General features: G+C 42.5%; 1 protein-coding gene and 1 pseudogene across 1 annotated transcript in view; both read left to right on the top strand.

The window, feature by feature from the left end:
• Positions 1-5,376, top strand: part of PGLYRP3 (peptidoglycan recognition protein 3) — a 21,348-nt gene extending 15,972 nt beyond the window's left edge. Inside the window, exons 6-7 of the mRNA XM_006861683.1 lie at positions 4,259-4,377; positions 5,198-5,376. Of these exons, the coding sequence (XP_006861745.1) occupies positions 4,259-4,377; positions 5,198-5,376 (298 nt within the window). The remainder of the gene's footprint in view (positions 1-4,258; positions 4,378-5,197) is intronic.
• Positions 1-21,303, top strand: part of LOC102840066 — a 1,013,887-nt pseudogene that overhangs the window by 191,931 nt on the left and 800,653 nt on the right.

The raw sequence follows: 21,303 nt of genomic DNA, 5'->3' as shown, positions 1-21,303 counted from the left end.
GAAGGCTGTGCTCTTTATCTTCATTAGTAAGTATTTTATATATATTGAGGAAGGAAGAGAACTAAACAGCAATTGCAATTCAGAATATTAGGGACTGTGTCTGACAAAGTGCAGAATACATATAGGTGAGTCCCTAACTGGGGCTTGAGAGGAAAGTGATTGGTGTCAGGAAAAGGTTACCAGAGGGAAGGGCATCTCAGTTGGGGCATAAAGAATAGGAGTTAGTCAGGCACAAAAGAGGTAAGAGAGTGCTATATAAAGGGAACAGTATATCCAAAGGTTGGAGTCCAGATGGGTAGCATATCTCTGAGGAATTGAACAAAACTCATACCTAAAAACAGATTTCAAAGAGAAAAGTGCTAAGAGGTAAGGCTGGAGAGGCAGACAGAACTCACATCATGAAAAGCCTTGTAATTGATCCTGTGTGTGGTACTGCTGGATTCTTTGTTCCACATACTTTTCTGTGCTGAGTTCATTTTGTTTGTGCGTTTTCTTTTCATTTTCATTTCTGTTGTGTTAATGTTTACTAAATCTTTCTGATTTTGCTCTTTTTATATTTTGATGTACAGGTGTATTATTTTCCTTTGAGATGACCCTATAATTTATTAAGATTCCCTGCTTAAAACAGTCTGTTTTATCTTGGAATCTACTTGACTTCCTTGCCATTTGGAAGTTCTGTATCTACACTATTACCTCTTTTTGCTTTGTAGTTGACTTCATTATACATTGATTTCTATTTTCAGCCTTATAAGTTTGTTTTACTTTAAATATTAGTGGCGCTGTGGGTTAATGTGCCAGACTGCAAAGCCATTTGAACTGCAAGGTTGGCAGTTCAAGCTCACCAGCTGCTCCTCGGAAACCCTGTACAGGGTCGCTATGGGTAGGAGCCGACTCTACGGCAATTAACAGCAACAACATATCTGGATTGAGTTCTGGGTGGTGCTGTAATGTATGGTAATCTCAGGTTGTTGTCTGCTGTTGTTGGTTCTCAGTTCAAAGAACACCCTTTAGCATTTTTTGTAAAGTTGGTCTGGTCATTAGAAATTCCTTTAATTCCTATTTATCAGGAAATGTCCTAATTTCACCATCGTATTTTAGGGACAGTTTTGCTGTGTACATGATTCTTGGTTGGCAATTTTTTTCTTCTAGAGGTTTGCATATGTCATCCCACTGCCTTCTTGCCTGCATGGTTTCTGCTGAGAAATTAGAGCTTAGTTTTATTGGTTCTCCTATCTTATAACTTTTCATTTGTCTTTGATTTTGGAAAGTTTAATTATGCTATGTCTTGGTGATTTTCTTTGGGGAATCTAGCCTGTTTGGGGTTCTTTCAACTTCTTGTATGATTATCTTCTCATCTTTCATGATGTAAGAGAAGTTTTTCTCCAGCAACTCTTTGACAAATTTCTATGTGCTTTTTATTGTCTTTTCCTATTCTGGAACTCCAATCATTCATAAGTTGTTTTTCTTCAAGGTGTCCCATATAACTCTAAGGTTTTCTTCAGTTTTTTTCATTCTTTTTTCTGGTGTTCTTTTAGCATACTAGTTTTGAGAAATTTATCTTCAAGTTCACTAATTTGAGCTTCCATTGCTTTGAATCTTCTTCTTTGCCCTTTCAATGTATTGTCCATTTCTGAGAATTTAGTTTTAATTTTGTGGATTTCTAATTTCAGGTTTTGTATAGTTTCAAAATTTGCCTTTATTTTGTCTGCATGCTCTTGTAGCATTTTCTTGAATTCTTCTAAAGTTTTTTCTGTGTTCTCCTTGCTTTCCTTAATCTTTCAGTTGTTGAAGACACCAAAATATCATTCTTTTGAATTCTTTTTCAGTTAGTTCCATTGCCTTTTTTCCCTCAGAAATGTTTTCTTTCTCTGCATCTTGGTCATTTGTTTGAGCCATTCTCTCTTGTTTCTTAGTGTGAGCTAAACTTATCTGTTGTCTTCAGGACATTGTGGGGTTAATGTTTTTGTAAAAACAAACAGTGCAGTTGTTCGACCCAGAGGGGAAAAATTTCTGGTGGGCTCCTGCAATCCAAGAAACTCATAAAGTGGTTGTGGAAGGATGTGATGGCAGAGTTCCTAGCCTAAGATGGAGTTCCTACTGGCCTTGGTGTTATTTTGTTCAGGGCACTCAATCCAGAAGTAGTTGGTGGAGGCCCTTGATGGAGTTGGGTTTAATGTCTGTTTGTGGAGGCCCTTGATGGAGCTGAGTTTAGTGTCTGTTTGGACCACAGGTAAGTTGGGCGTAGAGTGACTGGTTAAATGATGGTCTAGTGGCACTTAGATTTTGTAGGTCTGACCTTGAGCTCACCTGAATGCAGGCATCAAAGTGGCACACCAAAGCGGCACAGCTGGCCCCCAACTCACACTGGTGTGGCTCCCAATCACATGGATCTGAACTCCCGGAGAGCAGGGTCTGCAATGGGGATAGATGAGGTTGGGAGTTGGCCACCTCTGGCCAGTAGGGGAGCATGAGGAAGAAGAAGAAATTGCACCTTTCCAGTTGCCCATGTGAATCTGCTCTGTCAGGCTTTCCTCTGCTGCCAAAGCTGCTCACAAGATGGTTGAGCCATGTCTGGCCAGCTGCTCTCCAGTCAGTCTTTCTCACTGCCTCTGATCCCAGATGTCCTTTGACATCCACAAACCCTAGCGCTCCTGATTTCCCTTTTCTCTGGTTGCTCCTCAGTCTCCTCTGTTAGTCCACATTCTGGACTCTTTCTTCAAATTCAATATTCCCCAGGATTCTGATTTGGGTTCTTTTCTCTTTCCACTAGGTACAATCTCCTTGGACAATCCATCCACTCCCAAAGCTTCAGTTATTGTTGTTGTTAAGTGCTGTCGAGTCAGTTCCAACTCATAGTGACCTTGTATTGGGTTTCCAAGGAGTGTTTGCACCACTGACCTGTGGCAAGCAGTTCAGTGCTTATCCTACAGCACCACACCAGGACTCCATAGCTTTAATTGCTGTCTATAAAAAACAACATCTCCCAAACTGAACCTATCTTCTCCACTTTCCCCAGCCATAAAATTGAGCATCATCTTGAATGCCTCCCTTCCCCTCACCTAGCCTTATCCAATCATTAGTCACAACTTGTTAATTTTATTTCCTGTATGTTTAAAAAATTCTTCCACTTTTCTCTATGCCAACTACCATTACACTGGTCTAAGTTATCAACACCTATTGTCTGAATTACTGTAATAGATGTCTGCCCACAGCTTTGCCTTTTTCCAATCCATTCTTGACATAGCAATATAATAGGTAAAAGCACACCCTTCAGAACATTTTAACAGAATTCTAAGTCATGTGGGACCCTAACCAGAGAAGCAGCGACACAAGAGATGGAGGCAGAGGTGCTGACATAGAGAGATTGAGCAGTTGAGGACTCTAGACTCATGGAAAGAGAAAGGCAGTGTGCTGGTGGCCAGAAGGCTGGCTTCCAGAATGTGCCCTTTGGTTGTTTAAATGATTATATATTCCTGCATGGGTTTTTTTTGGTTTTTTTTTGGGGGGGGGGGTGTATAAAAAACAACAACAACAACAACAAAAAAACAAGAAGAGGAGGGGTTTCTTGATAAAAGAAACAATCTATGCTGGTTTTAGGGGGAGGAGGAAATGATACATGCACAAGAGAGTAGACACACATTGACATGGGTGACCGGCAGGCAATATACAACCAGAGGGAGGTTGGCATAGGAAAGATAAGGATGCTGGGAGACCCAGGAAGGAATGCAGTGGTTAAAGTGAACAGAGGTAAATGCCATTAACTTTTAGTGCATGGAGGGGATTGAAATAATGTAATGAAGGAAAAGATATGATTTGTTGAATGTAAAACTGATGATCTGCTCTGTAAACCTTCAGTCAATATAAAAAGTTAAAAAAATAAAAAATTCCAAATCATCAGAACCTGTGAATGTGGTAGGTTACAAGGAAAGAAGGAATTGCAGATGGAATTAAAGTTGTTAATCAGTAAACTTGAAAATAAGGAAATTAGCTTGGATTATCCATGTGGAGCCAACGTAATTACAGGGTATTTATCAGTGGAAGAAGGAGGTAAAAGAGAAAACCAGAGTTTGAAGCATGAGTAAGACTAGATCCACTGTTGCTGGTCCCTTCTAACAACATGCCTACATAAAAGACGTTAAATCAATATGTGATGGATAGATGAAAGGTGAATTTTCCAAGGAATGAATGAAACAAATTCTGCTTCCCAGAGTGACTGTGTCTCCTTTGCTCAACTCTGTTTTCCTTTGCCTAATTGTAGCTTCCTGGTGGGCCAGGATGGTGGTGTGTATGAAGGTGTTGGCTGGCATACCCTAGGCTCTCACACCTATGGATACAACGATATTGCCCTAGGAATTGCCTTCATAGGAAACTTTGTAGGTAAGACATGAACATGGGGCAGAGGGGAATCTGTGTAACAAAGTTGTAGAATGTGTGGGAAGCATGATGTCTGGGGGACATTGTAAGATGAGTCTGTGGAACATTTTAGTTTTAAATTGTGCTCTCAAAATAGGATGCCCCTAGGAGTCCCTCCCAGGAAGAACTTTCATCCCCAAATCCACACACATTCATACCCAGTACCATCTTTCTTTAGATCCACATCAAAGGCTAGCATGGAACAAGAGAGAAACACAAAAATCTTTTGCAAACCTTAGTGCTTTTGTGGCTCCATCTGCAAATGCTGTCTCTTGGTAGTAATGATAACTATGCCAGGGAGCACCATTGCCTGGTATGGCAAACACTGGGCATAAGTATGGTGGTGTTGGATGGGGTTTGGGAATAGCTGCTAAGATGCTCACATCTATGTTGTTGTTGTTAAATGCCATTGAGTTAGTTCCAAGTCATAGCCACCCTGTGTAGGGTTTCTGAGGAGCAGCTGGTGGTTTTGAACTGCTGACCTTGTGATTTGCATTCCAGTGCTGATCCTACAGCATCACACCTATGGATGCTCCAACAGTGTGTAGGCTGCAGCTCTCAACCAGAGTAGTTCTTAACTTTCTAGAAGAAACACTGGCAAAGAGGAATCAGGGAACACGGTGACCCTATTTTCTTTTTTATCTGGTTGCCACAATTACTGTCAGTTTGCTGGCTAGGGTAGTGGTGGAAGGCAGGAGGAGGAAGACTGTATTCTAAACACTGTCTTTTCCCTAAACAAAGAACCTTGAGACCCTGATGATAGATGGATAAATGTACTCCACAGAAAAGCCGCCAAATGACGCAGCACTGGAGGCCGCCCAGAACCTGATCGAGTGTGCTGTGCATGAGGGCTACCTGGATACCAACTACCTTCTGGTTGGGCACAGTGATGTGGTCAGTATTCTGTCTCCTGGGAAGGCTTTGTACAACATCATTAAGACCTGGCCTCATTTCAAACAGTGAGAGAGGCTCTTGCTCCCTTTCTGGATGCTTCCACTTGATGACCAGGATCCCCTGTCCTCTCCCTCCACATTGCTGTGTTATCATTTTCCCTGTCAACCCCATCCTGTCTTTCTTTCTTTCCTTTTTAAAATTTGAATATTTTTTCTTTTTATTTATTTATTTTCTGCCTTCCCTTTTACCTAATTAATATGTGTGTACCTGGTGTGGCGCTGTGGGTTAATGCGCCAGACTGCAAAGCCATTTGAACTTCAAGGTCGGCAGTTCAAGCTCACCAGCTGCTCCTTGGAAACCCTATACAGGATCGCTATGGGTTGGAATCGACTCGACAACACTTAACAACAACAAACATAATCCTCTAGTTAGTGATTTACCTCCTTTCCCTTCCCACCCCTGGTCACCATCGAAGCATGCTAGACTTTTTACAATAGTGATCTAATAAAAAATGTGTCCTTTTTGATTGACTTATTTCACTCAGCATAATGTTCCTCCAGGTTCATCTTTGTTGTGAGGTGTTTCAGGAGAGCTTGGGTTTGTGGAGTCAAATGACAAGAACATATCAAGAAGAGATAGGCTGACAACAAAGATTCATCATTATTCTTTCACTTTGCAAAGGATTCCATTGTATTATATACCATAGTTTGTTTATCCACTCTCCCATTGATGGGAATTTAGGTTGTTGCCATCATTCTAATAGTGCTGGGATGGACATGGGTATACATACATATATCTGTTTGTGTGATGGCTATTATTTTTTAATGATATATACTAAGAATTGGGATTGCTGGATCCTATGGTATTTCCATTTCCAACTTTTTAAGGAATTGTCATACTGTTTTCCACAGTGGTTGCACCATGTTACAGTCCCACCAGAAATGTATGAGAGGATTCCAGTCTCTTGTCCTTCCTAAGGATCATATGATCACATTCCTCCTGGTCATGTCCAAGCCCCACAGCTGGGCAATCATAGCCCACTAAGTCTGGCCCCAGACTTCCTCTTGCCTGATCTTCCTCTTCCTTGGACACGCACCTCCTCAGTCAGGTGAAATGACGGATTAGTCCTTGATTTAATTTTCCTCCTGTACTTGTCCCTCTGCCTGTCTGCCTGCAGCCCCACCCCACACAGGATCCAGATTCATCTTACCAGATGCCTTCCCTCTGCTCACAGATTGACTTGTACATATTTACATGTCGTCTTTATTAAAGGTCTATGATTGTTAATATACATGTCTTTTCCCCTGTGGAGGAGTGGGTGTCTTGAGAGGACCATGTCATATCTGCATCCGCAGTGCCTCAGCAGTGTCTGGAATTTAACAGAAATGTAATGCAGATATTAGTTGAATAAATGAATGAGTAAATGAGTGAACAGATTTAAGCTTTTGCTCACCTTTCCAATCCACTCCATCATCCTCTTCTTGGACAGCCTCCATGCCTGGCAACATCCTTTCCTATCCATTCTCTCCTGGTGTGAAGTTCAGGCTAGTCCTGGTGGCCTTTCTGCAATGACAGCTGTGCCCTGGGGTCCCATCTCCCTAACTCCCAGAGCTCTCTAAGAGCAGAAGCTGCTCAAGGCTGCTCTCTTGCCCTTCTGGGCTCACTGGGCATTGGGCTGTGTGGGATCCAGAATCTTAGACCTCTGCATCCTTTGCTGTTGTCTGTGCCCTTCCCCCTTCTCAGACAGTGAGTGACATCACGCTGCTGTTTATTGGAAGCACAAAGGCTACTTCTTGTTTTCAATGGTACTGGCCTGAAAAAGGCATCCCTAGGTGGCACAAATGTTTAACTCAACTACTAACCGAAAATTTGGCTGTTTGAACCCACTCAGAGGTACTTCAGAGGAAAGGCCTGGCAATTTGCTTCTGAAAGACCAGCCTTGAAAACCCTATAGAGTGCAGATCTGCTGGGGTTGCTGGGAATTGAACTTGATGGCAACTGGTTTTGGTTCAGATCTTAAACAAGGAAAGACAGGAAGGAAGAGAACAGAGAGGGTAAATAGAAGGACTCAGAAACATGGGCTTTCTCCCCTAAAAACTCCTTTAGTATTCACAGTGTCTAATTATTTTCGCAACTCTTACACCAAGCCTCGCATTTATATAGCACTTTGTACTTTAGAACGATTGTCCCCTGACCTTCTTAATTCAGTTTGTCCATTTGCCATTTATCTTCAGACCAATGGGGATGTAAGAAGAGGAAGGAATGCATTTCTCCATTATCCAGAGGCTAAGGGAGACTTAGTGACCTTTTCATGATTTATACAGCAGGAGGAGATGGCTCCAGACACAGAACACTCAGGGATCTCATCCTATGGGAGACTCTGGCCAACCCAGTCTTTTCTTTGGATTGATGGCTGGCTGCAGACTTCTAGAGAAACCATCCTTAATTCATTAGTATGTGCTCCCACTTGTCTTACAACAATAAAGGTGACTTTAACAGCCATATACAGGATGTACCTGAAGGAACAAGCATGAGATGTTGAGAAATGGTCTCATGAAAAGCTGTCCTTTAGACTGCTTGGACTACCTTATAGTCTGTTTAAAGCAGAGGCCTTCCTCTCTCTGACTTAAGCCCCTCCCAGGCCTCAGGGACGATTTGGTCTTGTCCACTCCAGGGAGGCTGGGCAGGGACTATAGACTCTTGCTACCTCCATGAACAACGTCATCAAGGCCAGTTGAGACTGGAAGACTCTGAGACATCGCCCTGAGCTACTCTTTAAACCTTGAACCAAAACCATCCCCTGAAGTCATTTTTAAGCAAAATAACAAATTAATACACAATGAAGGATTTCATCTGTGAGTTCGGGGCTCCATCTGTATGAGACCAAAAGTCAACAATTGCTCTAAAGCAAAGATGAGAAGTCAAAAGGGGCAGGGAAACTAGAGGACTGGAAATGGAAAGCCCGGAACATAATGAGGCTATTGACAAATGTGTAGAACGTAACTAATGTTTCTGAATGACTTGTGTAGAAATTGTCAGACGGGAATCCAATTTGCTGTGCAGTCACTTAAAATACAACAAAATATTATTGAAAAATAATATTACATGTCCTACATTATTTTTTCTTAAAAAATATATTTTATTGATATAATTTAAGTAAAACTGGCACATCAATGGCAAATGCTAGTGCTAGGCAAATTTCAAGACACTCCATTCCATACGGCTCACCACATCCAAGTCCTTAAATAGGGACATTTCTCCCAGCATGCCCAGGAGCTCTTTCTTTAACCATTGGCAATGCTAGTGCTAGGCAAATTTATAGTAGGGATTGTAGTAACACCCATCTCAGAGGGTCATTGTGAGGGTTAAATGAAGAAAAATACATAAGGGTCTTAGAACTCATGCCTAACATATCATAGTTTTCCCATTAAAGTTGAGGTATATAAACAATAGCACTAGGGAGGTACACACTCCTTAGAACAATCAACGGTATGAGATCAAAAGGACAGCATTTTCCCAGGAATAAAGTTTAGAAGGGATTGTTGTTGTTGTTGTTAAGTGCTGTCAAGTCGGTTCTGACCCATAGCAACCCTGAACAGGGTTTCTGAGGCTGTAAATCTTTACAGGAGCAGAAAGCCTCCTCTTTCTCCTGCGGAGCAGCTGGTAGTTTCGAATTGCTGACCTTGCGGTCCACAGCCCAATTTATAACCGCTACGCTGCTCAGAAGGGATAGGAAAGAAAAACTAATGGAAACAGGAAACACAGGGAGGAAATGGGAAGAGTGCTGTTACGTTGTGCGTGTTGCAATCCATGTTATGAAGCAAAATGAGTATGAATTGTTGAATGGGAAACCTATTTGTTCTGTCAACTTTAACTCAGTCTTTCATTCACAAAAAATAAAGTTGAAGTAGCATTGTTATTGCTGCTTTTTTCAGTTGTGCTTGTTGCAATTATTCCAATTGGACTGTGGCAGGAAGGATGTGCCTGATGGACAACAACCTCAGCTGCCTGGGGCAGTTTGGTGTAGGCTGTAAGTACAGGCTGTGTTGAGCAGCAAGAATCCAAACAAGGAGATTCTGGTGAGGGAGAGGTTACACCTCTTTCATGTCCCCTAGGCCGAGAATTCAATCTTGTCAGTTGTTTTCCACAAGTGTAAACTGAAAAAGAGGAAGAGCCCCAACGAGATGGAGTGACAATGGGCTCAGACATAACAATTGTGAGGATGGCACAGGACCATCTGTTGTGCATATGGTTACTATGAGTCAGAACCAACTTGATGGCACCTAACAGTAACAACAACAAGCTGAAAAACAAGTCCAACAACTCTGAACGAGGCTTTCTTTGGAATAGAGAGTAGTGTTGTGTTAGGGCTGGTGGAGTAATTGCTGACTCACAGGGATCCCTGTCTAACAGGATGAAATGCTGCCCTGTCCGGAGCCAGCTTCTCTAGAGCAGGTAGATTTGAGCTCCTTGTTGTAGCCACTATGTCAGTCCATTTCATCGAGGGTCTTTCTCTTTTCTATGATCCTCTACTTTACCAAACATGATGTATTTCTTCAGGATTCTGTTACTATGCATCGCTATGAGTTGGACTCTACTTAATGGTGATAGGTTGCTGTTGTTGTGTTGTTAAGTGCCATAGAGTCAGTTCGGACCTCTAGCGACCCTGTATAGGGTTTCCAAAGAGCAGCTGGTGACCTTGTGGTTCAAATCAACTTTGCAGGCCAGTGTGTTAGCCCACAGTGCCACATTTAGAGAGCAATCAGACTGCTAATCTCACTGTCAGCAGTTCGAAATGACCAGTTGTTCTGTGGGAGAAAGACGAGGCTTTCTACTCCCGTAAAGATTTACATCCTTGGAAACCCTATGCAGGGTCGCTATGAGTCGGAACTGATGCCATGGCACATAACATCAACAACAACAATCTGATAACAAACAAACAATTGCTGTTTTGTAGAAAACTGAACCCAAAGAAGGCAGATTACCTGTTCAAGGTCACCTAGTGAATTAAACAAAGTAAGGAGGTCTCAGATTCTACTCTTAGTATTCCTCTGGTCACATAAATGCCATGCCTCCTTTCACTGACAGAGTAAAACATCTTAGCATGGCCTCTAGTGCTTTCCACAACCCAGTTCCAAACTACTTGTCCCAAAGAGTGAGCTCAAGTGGGCAACTTACAGTCTACTCACACTGTGGGCTTCCCCATCTTGAGTCTTTGCTCTTCTGCACCTCTCCAATTCCACCTGGGTTCCCAACCCTTTAAAAAAGCCAGCTCTTCTGGAAGGCTTCCTGATTCTTCAGACCTGAAGGAAGGACATTTCTCTTCTTCTTCAGACCTGAAAGGACATTTCTGCTCCAGTGCCTCTCTGCACCTTACTGTGGTTGTATCACTGTTCCCTTTACCTCTCCCACTCTGATGCTGGGCTCCTCTCTGTATCTTCAGGACCCAACATGGAGTTGACTGGCATACTGTTGTTGTGAAGTGCTGTTGAGTCGGTTCCGACCCATAGCGACCCTGTATAGGGTTTCTGAGGAGTGGCTGGTGAGCTTGAACTGCTGACCTTGCAGTTCAAATGGCTTTGCAGTATGGCTCAAAGTATGGAAGGACAGAAGGGATAAAAGCCAAGCCAGGGACAGGACAGGGTGAATGGAGAGGCAGGGTTTCTAACTTTGCCCTGGACTGCTCCTGGGATGTTTGTTGCAGAATGGAAAACCCTGATGTTTTGATGTTCATGCTGTGCCTAAACCCAGCCCACTACTGCAGCCTATACTTAATTCCAGCAGCCTTCCCTATCACTCATGTCATTTGGGGAGAGATATGTTCCCTAGCACCAATGTGGTTCCCTCACCCCCCCTTTTCACTGTGGTGGATGCAACAGGTAGAAACCTAGCCTGCTGTCTCATGGGGCTGCTCCCTCAAAACTGGCCACTCAGGATACTTTCCTCCTGTGGGTCCTGTCCAGTCCATCCTCATGCTCTCACCTGTCCCTTTCAGTAACTCTCTTTCTGTCTACTGACTCTTATCTCTCTCTCCCTCTCCACCTCTGCCTGTTTCTCTGTCTCTTCTTTTCGTTCTTTCTTTCATGCTGTCTTTCTATCTCTGTGCTTCTCAGTTCTGTCAGCTACTTCTGTGTCTGAGTTTGTCTTTCATCTTTCTGCTTTACTCTCATGGAGAAAAGGTTGAAGTTGTCAAGGACTTCATTCTTCTTAGATCATTCATCAACACTCATGGAAGCAGTAGCCAAGAAATCAAATGATGTATTGCATTAGACAAATCTGCTGCCTAAGACCTTTTTAAAGTGTTGAAGAGCTTGAGGACTAAGGTGCGCATGACACAAGCCATGGTATTTTCAATAATCTTGCTTGCATGTGAAAACTGGACAGTGAATAAGGAAGATCGTAGAAGAATTGACGCATTTGAGTTATGGTGTTGGAGAATATTGAAAGTGCCATGGGCTGCCAAAATAACCAATAGATCCATTTTGGAAGAAGTGCAGCCAGAGTGCTCCTTAGAGGCCAAGACGGTCAAACTTTGTCTCTCATACTTTGGACATATTGTCAGAAGGGAGCAGTCGCTGGAGAAGGATATCGTGTTTGGTAAGGTGGAGAGTCAGAGAAAAAGAGGAAGACCCCCAGTGAGATGGATTGGAAAGTGGCAGCATCAAATGACGCAAGCATGGCAACAATAGTGATGTTGGCACAGGACTGGGCATTGTTTCGTTCTATTGTGCATAGGGTCGCTATGAGTCGGTACCGACTTAATGATACCTAACAACAACAAGTGTGAAAGAAGAATTGGGGAAGGGAGACTGAGCCTTAGAACTAGTGATGTTGTTGTTAAATGCCATTGAGTCATTTCTGATTCATAGCGACCCTGTATAGGATTTCCAAGGAGCAATGGGTGAGTTTGAACAGCTGACCATGTGGTTCAAACCAGCCTAGCAGTCCATATTCTACAGCGTCAGAACTGTAGACTCCCACAAATCACCATGTTGGTTCCTGGACTACCTTTTACCCTTCTCCAGAGTGCTCGGAGTGCCGACGATTGAGAGGAGAGGTGTAGGAGACCAAGGGTGGGGCAGTTCTTGCCAAGGTACAAGTTTTCCTGAAACTCAGAGTCCGATAGAAGTAGGGTCAGGTGTGCTTCTGCAGCAGCAAGTTCTGCCAAGTAGGGCTTACTGAAGGCAGGGCCTTAATTAGAGCTGAGCATGAACAGAAAGAAGGTATTATTAACTGGGAGGAGTGTGGGTGGGGTTGGAACTCCTGGGAGGAGTGGCAGAGTCCTATTGGGGATTTTCCACAGTTGACTCAGGTAGAAGTACCTGTCCATGGGAAGAAGTTGGGGGTTCCCTTTCAAGGTGGTCTTGAGCTCTCTAGTACCCAAGGGTGATGTAATTCTTCATAGAAAGGGGCCTGAGGACTTTATTACTCATTCTCCAGGGCTAAGTTCACATATTACTTCTTAAAGTCTGACTCTTAAGGCCCCCAAATTAGTTTGATTTTCTTTTGCACATTGCTCATTTGCAATTTTTTATTTTTCTCTCTCTCTCTGTATATGTGTACAAGTTGTACTGTGTGACTTTCCCATACGTAAACTGCATGAGGGCAGGGACCATGTGTACCCCATTCATGTTCTGTGCTGGCCTCTGGTGCACAGGAGATGCTCACGAAGCATCTTAGAGTGAAGCCATGCTGAGATCTAGAGACCTCAATCTTTAACTGTCTATTGGCTCGTCTTGGAGCTGGGAGGAGTGGAGGTGGCCATGGAAACTCCTGAGAGGTGTGACAGTGTTCTCTTGGGGATTTTCCACAGTTGGCTGGGGTAGAAATACCTCTTCATAGGTGGGCATTTGCTTTCAGGGTGGTTTTTCTGGGTCCCTGTGGGCATCAGGTGAGGAGGCCCAAGTTACTGAGAGGATGGTGGGGTCTGAAGGAAACTGACCAGGGATCAAGGTAGATTACAAGAGATCACAGAGCAGACACATATAAGAGGATAATTGAGAGGCCTGCATGCCTAATAACAGTTGATGGGCTTTTTTGGGTGCAGTCTCTATGCTTGGGCACATGATATATATGATTTCATTTAATCCTCAAGACAGCTCAGGAGGCAGGCAGGCATTGCCACTCCTATTTGACAGGTGAGGATATTGAAGTTCAGCTTGGCGATATTGAGTCTCTTAAGATCACATAGCTCGTGCTTGTCAGCTGGGTTTCTGTCCTGAGTCTTTGCACCACACTAGGCTGTTCTCCAGGTTGCTAATGTTCCTTTCACAATTGTTGTTGTTGTGTGCCATGGAGTCTGTTCTGACTCTTAGCAACCCTGTACAGGGTTTCTGAGGCTGTAAATCTTTATGGGAGCAGAAAGCCTCATCTTTCTCCCACAGAACAGCTGGTAGTTTCAAACTGCTGACCTTGTGGTTCGCAGCCCAATTCGTAACCACTACGCTACCAGAGCTCCTTCCTTTCACAATTAGTGACCAGAATATTCTGAGATCCCCTGACTCAGAGTTCTCAGGAGCAATTACTTTTCTCTTGATCTAACAATATTCTCCAACTGATAAGATCACACGTAGAAGAATCTATGTACTCAGTGTAGTTCTGAAACCACATATGTAACAATGATGATGCTAGTAAGGTCGTCCAACATTGCTTTACCTGTTTGGCCACCACATCACAGCATCAGTTCCAACTGACCCAGTGAGTCTCTTCATTACAGCTGCTATTAACCCACATCTCACCCTACCAGGCCCTCACCAGCCCCGTTTTTCAGTCTCAGTGCAACACTCCAGTTTGTCTTGACTTAGTGTCAGGTTGTGTTACCCATAGTTCAAATCTGTTGAAATCTTTTTGAGTCTCGATTTCATCATCTCCTATGGGCCACTGCTCACTTCTATGTCATCAACATTTTTATTCAAATTCTGCATCATCGTCCCTCAGACATCACATTTAGTATACACTGACCACTGGGAACTTCTACAGACATTGATCCATTGAATCCTTGCCAGAACCTTGTGAGGTGGGCACTGTTATTCCCACTTTATAGATGAGGAACTGAGGAGAGGTGCTCAAGAATCTATACTGAGAACCTGTTTCCCTGTACTACCATTGCCTTGTTTAGCTTTTTGAGCAATCAACCTCCAGGTTGACTAGAATCCATTAACCGCAAGTCTCTGCTTCTGTTCTTTGTGCCAACAACACACGTCCTAACAGATACTGTCATCTGGTCCCTGTAAGGTTATGGCTGTTGGAGAAAGAGAGGAATTGTGGCTGTAATATGTGTGTGTGGTGTATTTCTACCAGTGTTCACTACTGTCCATCAGTCCATGTTCATTCTTGAGCACTCCAATAAACATTTATTACAACACTCATCATTTCCCAATCCAGAATTTTTATCATTATTTTTCACCAAGAGACGAGTGTATTCCTTAGCCCCGTTCTTAATCACCACCCGTCTCTGGGTGTTCTAGCACACTTGTAATGAGGATCACTTTTCAAGTGTGCTTTTTCTGCTATTATGGCCAGCTGACTCTGGTATGGACCCTTAGCCCTTCAGGTTAACTTTAGGTATACTGTCTGGACATGGAGAGAATAATATTGTATTTATATAGTTGGCCAAATATGATACATCCAAGGACATTTCTATTGATAAGTCACTTGTGGAAGGTGGACAGAGCTTCATGTTCACAGACCTCTTCTGGAGTCCAGCAAAGTTAAAGATGTCTTGTTGCATAACATGATGGGGAATCTGGGTTTGGATTCTAGATCCAATGAAGCCAAGGTTTAACTTCTTGACTTGTTATCTTATCAAATGTTCTTGTTGTTGTTGATATATGTTGTTGAGTCAGTTCCAACTCAAAGCAAATGCTTTCTGAGGAGCAGCTGGTGGTTTTGAACTGCTGACCTTAAATTTAGCAGTCCAGTGCTTATCAAATTTAGGTAATAATAAAACAAACTTGAAAAGAGAGGAAGAACTTAAAATATTACAAATAAGATGAAGGATAAAATAGCCACATGTTCTTAAATGGAGTGACGACCAATACTGCCTTCCTTGGGGACATTTTGATGGTAAATTGGTGTGGGAATGAGGTGAGGGAAGTGAAATGTGCTTTATGGGATCTTGTCAGGGCCCTAATCATCATGAGTTGTGGGTCTCAAGGACTTCTTCCACACTGTTTCTTCTGCCTGGAAAGTTCTTTCCTCCTTTCTGTTTCTGCTTGGTTAATTTCTATTGGTCCTTCAGTTCCTAACCTAAATGTGATGTCTTCAGGGAGAAGATCTCCCCTCCTATTCTCCCAGCCATATATTTCATTGGAAACTTGTCCCTTTCCAACACTGGACAATTTAGAACTTTTTACTGGACTTGTCCCCTAGGTGGTGAGCTTCATGGGAGCAGGAACCTCTGTGAGTATCCCTACCTTTGGACATGTGCCTGGGTCACTAACACATTAGTAGTTGCTCTGTGGGTTAATACGTTGGACTGCAAAGTCACTTTGAATCACGAGGTTGGCAGTTCAAGCTCACCAGCTACTCCTCAGAAACCCTCTACAGTGTTGTTATGGGTCAGGATTGCCTTGACAGCATTTAACAACCACAACAAATAAATATCTGTGGAATAAATGAATGTCTTTAGTATCTCCTTCTGTAAAGCCCTGTTTAAACAGGTGATCCGGGTGTTTTCCAGGTCTGAGATGCCTTGGGGTCTAAGGGTTTGAGTATGGGCCTGCCTCCCAGCAGCTGTTGGAGTGGACGAGGGGTTAGGGAACAAAGGCAGAAACAAGAGAAGTAGCACAGGAGTCTTACTCCATTTTGGCCTGTAGGTGGTGCAGGTGAGCTGGCACCAAGGCTAGAACTGGGGGCTGGGTAACACCCATACCTGTGGATCTGGAGCACCCTGGCCAAGAGCAACTGCCTGGACCTGCTTGGTAAGGTGGAGGTGTAGGAAGAAAGGAAGAATGGCTGAAGAATGCAAACTTGCTGGGTCAGGTTGTTGGTTGGGTGTTGATTTTCTGGTACTTCTAGCGGCAAAATTTCTCTTGGGACATCAGTGTCCAGAGTGATCAGACAGCCTGTCTTGAGACTTGGAGGTCAGAAAGGAGCAATGACCGTGCCAGATGGGTCCCCAATGCCACCATGAGACTAATCTTGTACATCCTCTTGGTCAGCTCTTGCTCCTACCGTCCTCACAAATATTGCTGCGGTTTGCCATGCTCAACCTTGTTACTCTCAGCAGGGAAAATTAAGGCCATCCTGGTGTGGCGCTGTGGGTTAATAAGGGGGACTGCAAAGTCGGTTTGATATGCAAGGTCGGCGGTTCAAGCTCACCAGAGGCTCCTTGTAAACCCTATACAGGGTCGCTATGGATCGGAACTGACTCGAAGGCACTTAACAACAGCAACAACAAGAAACGTGGTGCGGCGCTGTAGGCTGAGTACTGGACTGATAACCTTAGAAGCTCCTCGGAAACTCTATACAGGATCAGTATGAGTTGGAACCGATTCCAAAGTACTTAACAGCAACAGGCTCTAGAGTCCTGGTGTGGCACTGCAGGATTAACACTGTACCTAAACGTCGGCGGTTCAAACGCACCAGCCACTCCTCAGAAACCCTATACAGGGTTGGGTTGCTATGCGTCGGTACCAACTTGACATCACTTACCAACAACAGCAGGATCTACTCAACTTTCTGTGACCTTGCAATTGTTCTTAAAATCACACTTCCAAAGCTTTCTTCACGTCATCTTTAGGAGGCAGGGCCCTCTCTTTTGCTAAAGCCCAACTTCCTACTCTTCTGCTTGAACTGCCATTGTCAGACGTCTTTGGAGTCCTTCTCTTCCATTCATCACTTTCATCTTTAAAATTTATATTTACAGCTAAACATCTTTCCTAAATGCCAAATTCTAACTGTGTACTCATCACTCCAAGGAGCCCTTGGGGGTGTGTGTGTGTGTGTGCAGTAGTTAAGCACTTAGCTGCTCACCAAAAAGTTAGCAGTTCAAAACCACCAGTCACTCCATTGGAGACAGATGTGGCAGTTTGTTTCTATAAAGATGAAAATAATCTACTGCCATCAACTCAATTATGATTCATAATGCCCCCATGTAGAATTCCCAAGACTGTAAATCTTCACAGTTTTCACAGTCTTTCTACTGTGGAGCACCTGGTGGTTTGAACCACCAACCTTGTGATTAACAGCCCCAAATCAAATGTACAACACTACCAGGGCTCCTTCTATAGGCTCCTGTCTCTATATCTGTGCTCTGAGGCATGAGGGGTCATGAAAGGGGACAGTTTTTGGAGTTTGAGGAGTGTCAAGAGAGTCGGGTACGAATATTTCAATACTTGCTATGCCATTTAATGAACATTTATTGAATGCCTTTTATATATACAAGTCTTTGTTGCAAACATTCAGCCAAAGATGAATAAGATATGGCCTCTGTATTGGGGCAGCTCAGTCTAGTAGGGAGAGGTATGGAAACATCTACCTCAATATTGGACTGGTAACCAATATTGAAATGCAAACAAGAATGTAGTTCTGAATTTTCTTGATGACAATTGTTGTCCTTGCTGCTTGATGCTGGGATTTCTTGGGCATAGAATAAACAATGCAAACATGACAATACACCATTGATCTAGATCTGTCCTCTCTTTAATACTGCCACCATGAGTTTTGAGCAGTTGAAATGTGGGCAATATGAATTGAGATGTGCTATAAGTATAAATTACACTCAGATTTCAGCAGTTAGTATGAAAAAAGATATAAAATATCTCATTAGTAATTTTTATTTTGGTTACCTGGAGGAAATTGTACTGCGAGAAAAACGTCAATCACAAAAGGACAAATGTTGTATGAGACCACTAGTATAAAACATCAAGTAAATGCTTCCACAAAGGAGCTGCATTCTTTGGTGGTTACTAAGGATAGGAGGTGAGGGGAGGGAAGAGAAGGGAAAATCACTAACTAGATTGTTGTTGTCGTTGAGTGTCATCAAATCAGTTCTGAGTCATAGCAACCTTGTATAGTGTTTCCAAAGAGCAGCTGATGCGTTTGAACTGCCAATCTTGAGGTTGGCAATCTAGTGCTTATTCTACAGTGCCATGCACTAGATAGTAAGCAGATATTAATTTGGGTGAGGGGAAAGGCAATAGATAATAAGGGAGATCAACACAGAATCACTAAGGCATAGGAAGACACTGAGAGGTGCAAAAGAGTTACAGATAACAAAGGCAGATACTATTGCATACAGCACCCTGAAGTATCAGTAATAATAAACACTAATCTACTAGTAGATACATAGGGAGGCATGCAAGCTGAACAGGTATGGGTAAGCAAATGGGATGACACCCATGAGGATATATAGCTTTGGCGGAGGATGTTTCTACATATATATTGGCATGTGCTGTAATATATATGCAAATGTATATATAGTAGAGCAAATAGGAGACAATGTCATGAAAATTTCTTCTCCATAAGCAAACACCTTGAGGGAGTGAGTCACTGGACTTGGGGGCTTACTACCACAGTTCCAGGGTGGAATGGAGAATGTTGAGGCATTCCTATTAAAGTGAAGGATAAGTTATTGCCTCTAGCCTCTCCCACAGCTAACAAAGAAATACAATGCCCGGTGGGTCTCTTTGGGTTTTGGAGGCAACCTATCCCTCAATTGGTGTGCTATTCTGGCCTAGTTATCAAGTAACTCAAAGGCTGCTAGTTTTCAGTGGGGCTCAGAACAAGAGAAGGTCCAGACTGCTGTACAAGCCTAGGGGACAGCCAAATCAATTGCTAGTCAGTGCTCCATATTCTACTATGATGGGTAGTAACTGGGGTCTTAAAAGCTAGGGAGCAGCCATCTCATATGCAACACCAGTGAAGAAAATCAAAGACTCAAGGAAACAATGAGTTCAAAAGTCTAGAGAACCACCTGAACAACAGCCTCTACTACCCTGAGACCAGAAGAACTAGATGGTACCGAGGTACTACTGCTGACTGCTGTGATTGGGACCACAGAAAGTCCTGGTCAGAATGGAAGAAAAATGTAGAACAAAATTCACAGTCACAAAACAGACCAGACTTAGTGGTTTGATCGAGATTAGTGGAACCCCTAAGATTGAGGTCCTTAAATACCATTTGAGCCTGGACCGGAACCTACCCCTGGGGATCACCTTGTAGCCAAACAGCAGACGGGCCTATAAGATGAACAATAGTATTAATGAGGAACGTACTTCTCAGAGCCATAAATCATACAGGACCCTAAACAAAGCTCAGGAGACAGGAAGGATCAGGAAAGAAGGATGAATGGATTTAAGGAACCTAGGCAGGAAGTGGGAAAAATGCATTGAGGGAACTGAAATTAATGTTATGAAACAAAGTGTGTAAAACAGTTTAATGGATAAATACATTGCTCTATAGATTTTCATTCAAACCCCTATTAAAAAAATTATGTTCTTTACATGGTGAAATAATATTTTAGATATATTGAATTAACTTAAATATTAAAATCGATTGAAACATTTAAAAACATACCTTTTATTTTTTAGAATACTTTCAGATATACAGAAAAATTATGAAAATAGTACAAAGAGATCCATATATTCTCTACCATGTTTCCCTATTATGAACATCTTGAATTAGTGTGACACATTTGCTGCAATTAATGGACTATTGCTTGTACATTATTATTAACTCAAGTCCATACTTTAGTCAGATTTCCTAAGATTTTTTAACCTGATGTTCTATTTCTGTTCCAGAGTCCCATTAAGGATCCCATACTGCATTTAGTTGCCAAGTCTCCTTAGGCTCCCATTGGCTATGACAGTTTCTCGGCCCTTCCTTGTTATTTATGACGTTGACAGTTTTATACAAGCATTTTATATAAATCAATCTAGGAGGACAGACAGCCAGAATACTCCTGAGAAGTGAGGATGGTGAGAACTTCATCTTGTTTACTTTGGACACATCATCAGAAATATCAATCCTTGAAAAAGGACTTAAAGGTTGGGTAGTTGAAACCAAACCAAATCAAACCCAAAAAAACCCATGGTTGCCTACTTGATTTTGATTTAGAGTGACCCTAGAGGACAAAGTAGACCTGCTCGATAGGATTTCCTAAGCTCCAAATCTTTATACAAGCAGACTGCCTCATTTTTCCTCCTCAGGGTGGCTGGTGGGTTCAAATCACTGACCTTTCACTTAGCATCTCAGTGTTTAACCCACTACACCACCAGGGCTCCTTTTGTTAGGTAGAGGGTCAGCAAAAATGAGGAAGTGCTTCTTAAGGTGGATTGGCACAATGGTTACAGCAATGGACTCAAACATGCCAAGGATTGTGAGGATGATAGAGGACTGAGCAATGTTTTGTTCTGTCATACATAAAGTTGCAGTGAGTCAGAGTTGGCTTAATGGCAGCTAACAATGGCATTTTGTGAAGCATCCCTAAATTGTGATTTGTCTGATACTTGTTCATGATTAGGCTGGGGTTATAGATTGTTAGGAAGAAGGTCACAGAGGTCCAATGTCATTTTTGGTACATCATGTCAAGGACACAAAACATCATTGATGTTGATGATATATATCTACGTTGGTCACTGGCTGAGGTAGTGCTTTACAGATTTCTCCATTGTGAAGTTGCTTTTGCCCCCAATCCTTTCCCTATTGTACTCTTTGAAAGGATATCATAATGAGCAGACCACGCTTAAGAAATGGCAGATTGTGTTTCACCTCATTGAAGGTGGAACACAGATTATTTTGAATTCTTTGGTAAAGAGCTTTGTCTCTTCTCTCTGTTTATTTACTTACTCAGTAGTTTATTTATCTCAGTATGTAATTATGGATATTTATTTTGTCCTTTGGGTTATAATTCAACATGATATTGTTGTATTGTTTTTATTTTGACCCTTGGGAACAAAATTTAACTGACTTCTGCGTTTATTTGTTATACAGTCATCATAGTACATATACTAGATGGCAACTGGTTACAAATATTTCTACATACAATCATAT

Source organism: Chrysochloris asiatica, unplaced genomic scaffold (assembly GCF_000296735.1).
Source record: "Chrysochloris asiatica unplaced genomic scaffold, ChrAsi1.0 scaffold00042, whole genome shotgun sequence".
NCBI lineage: Eukaryota > Metazoa > Chordata > Mammalia > Afrosoricida > Chrysochloridae > Chrysochloris > Chrysochloris asiatica.
This window is presented reverse-complemented; position numbering and strand designations above follow the sequence as displayed.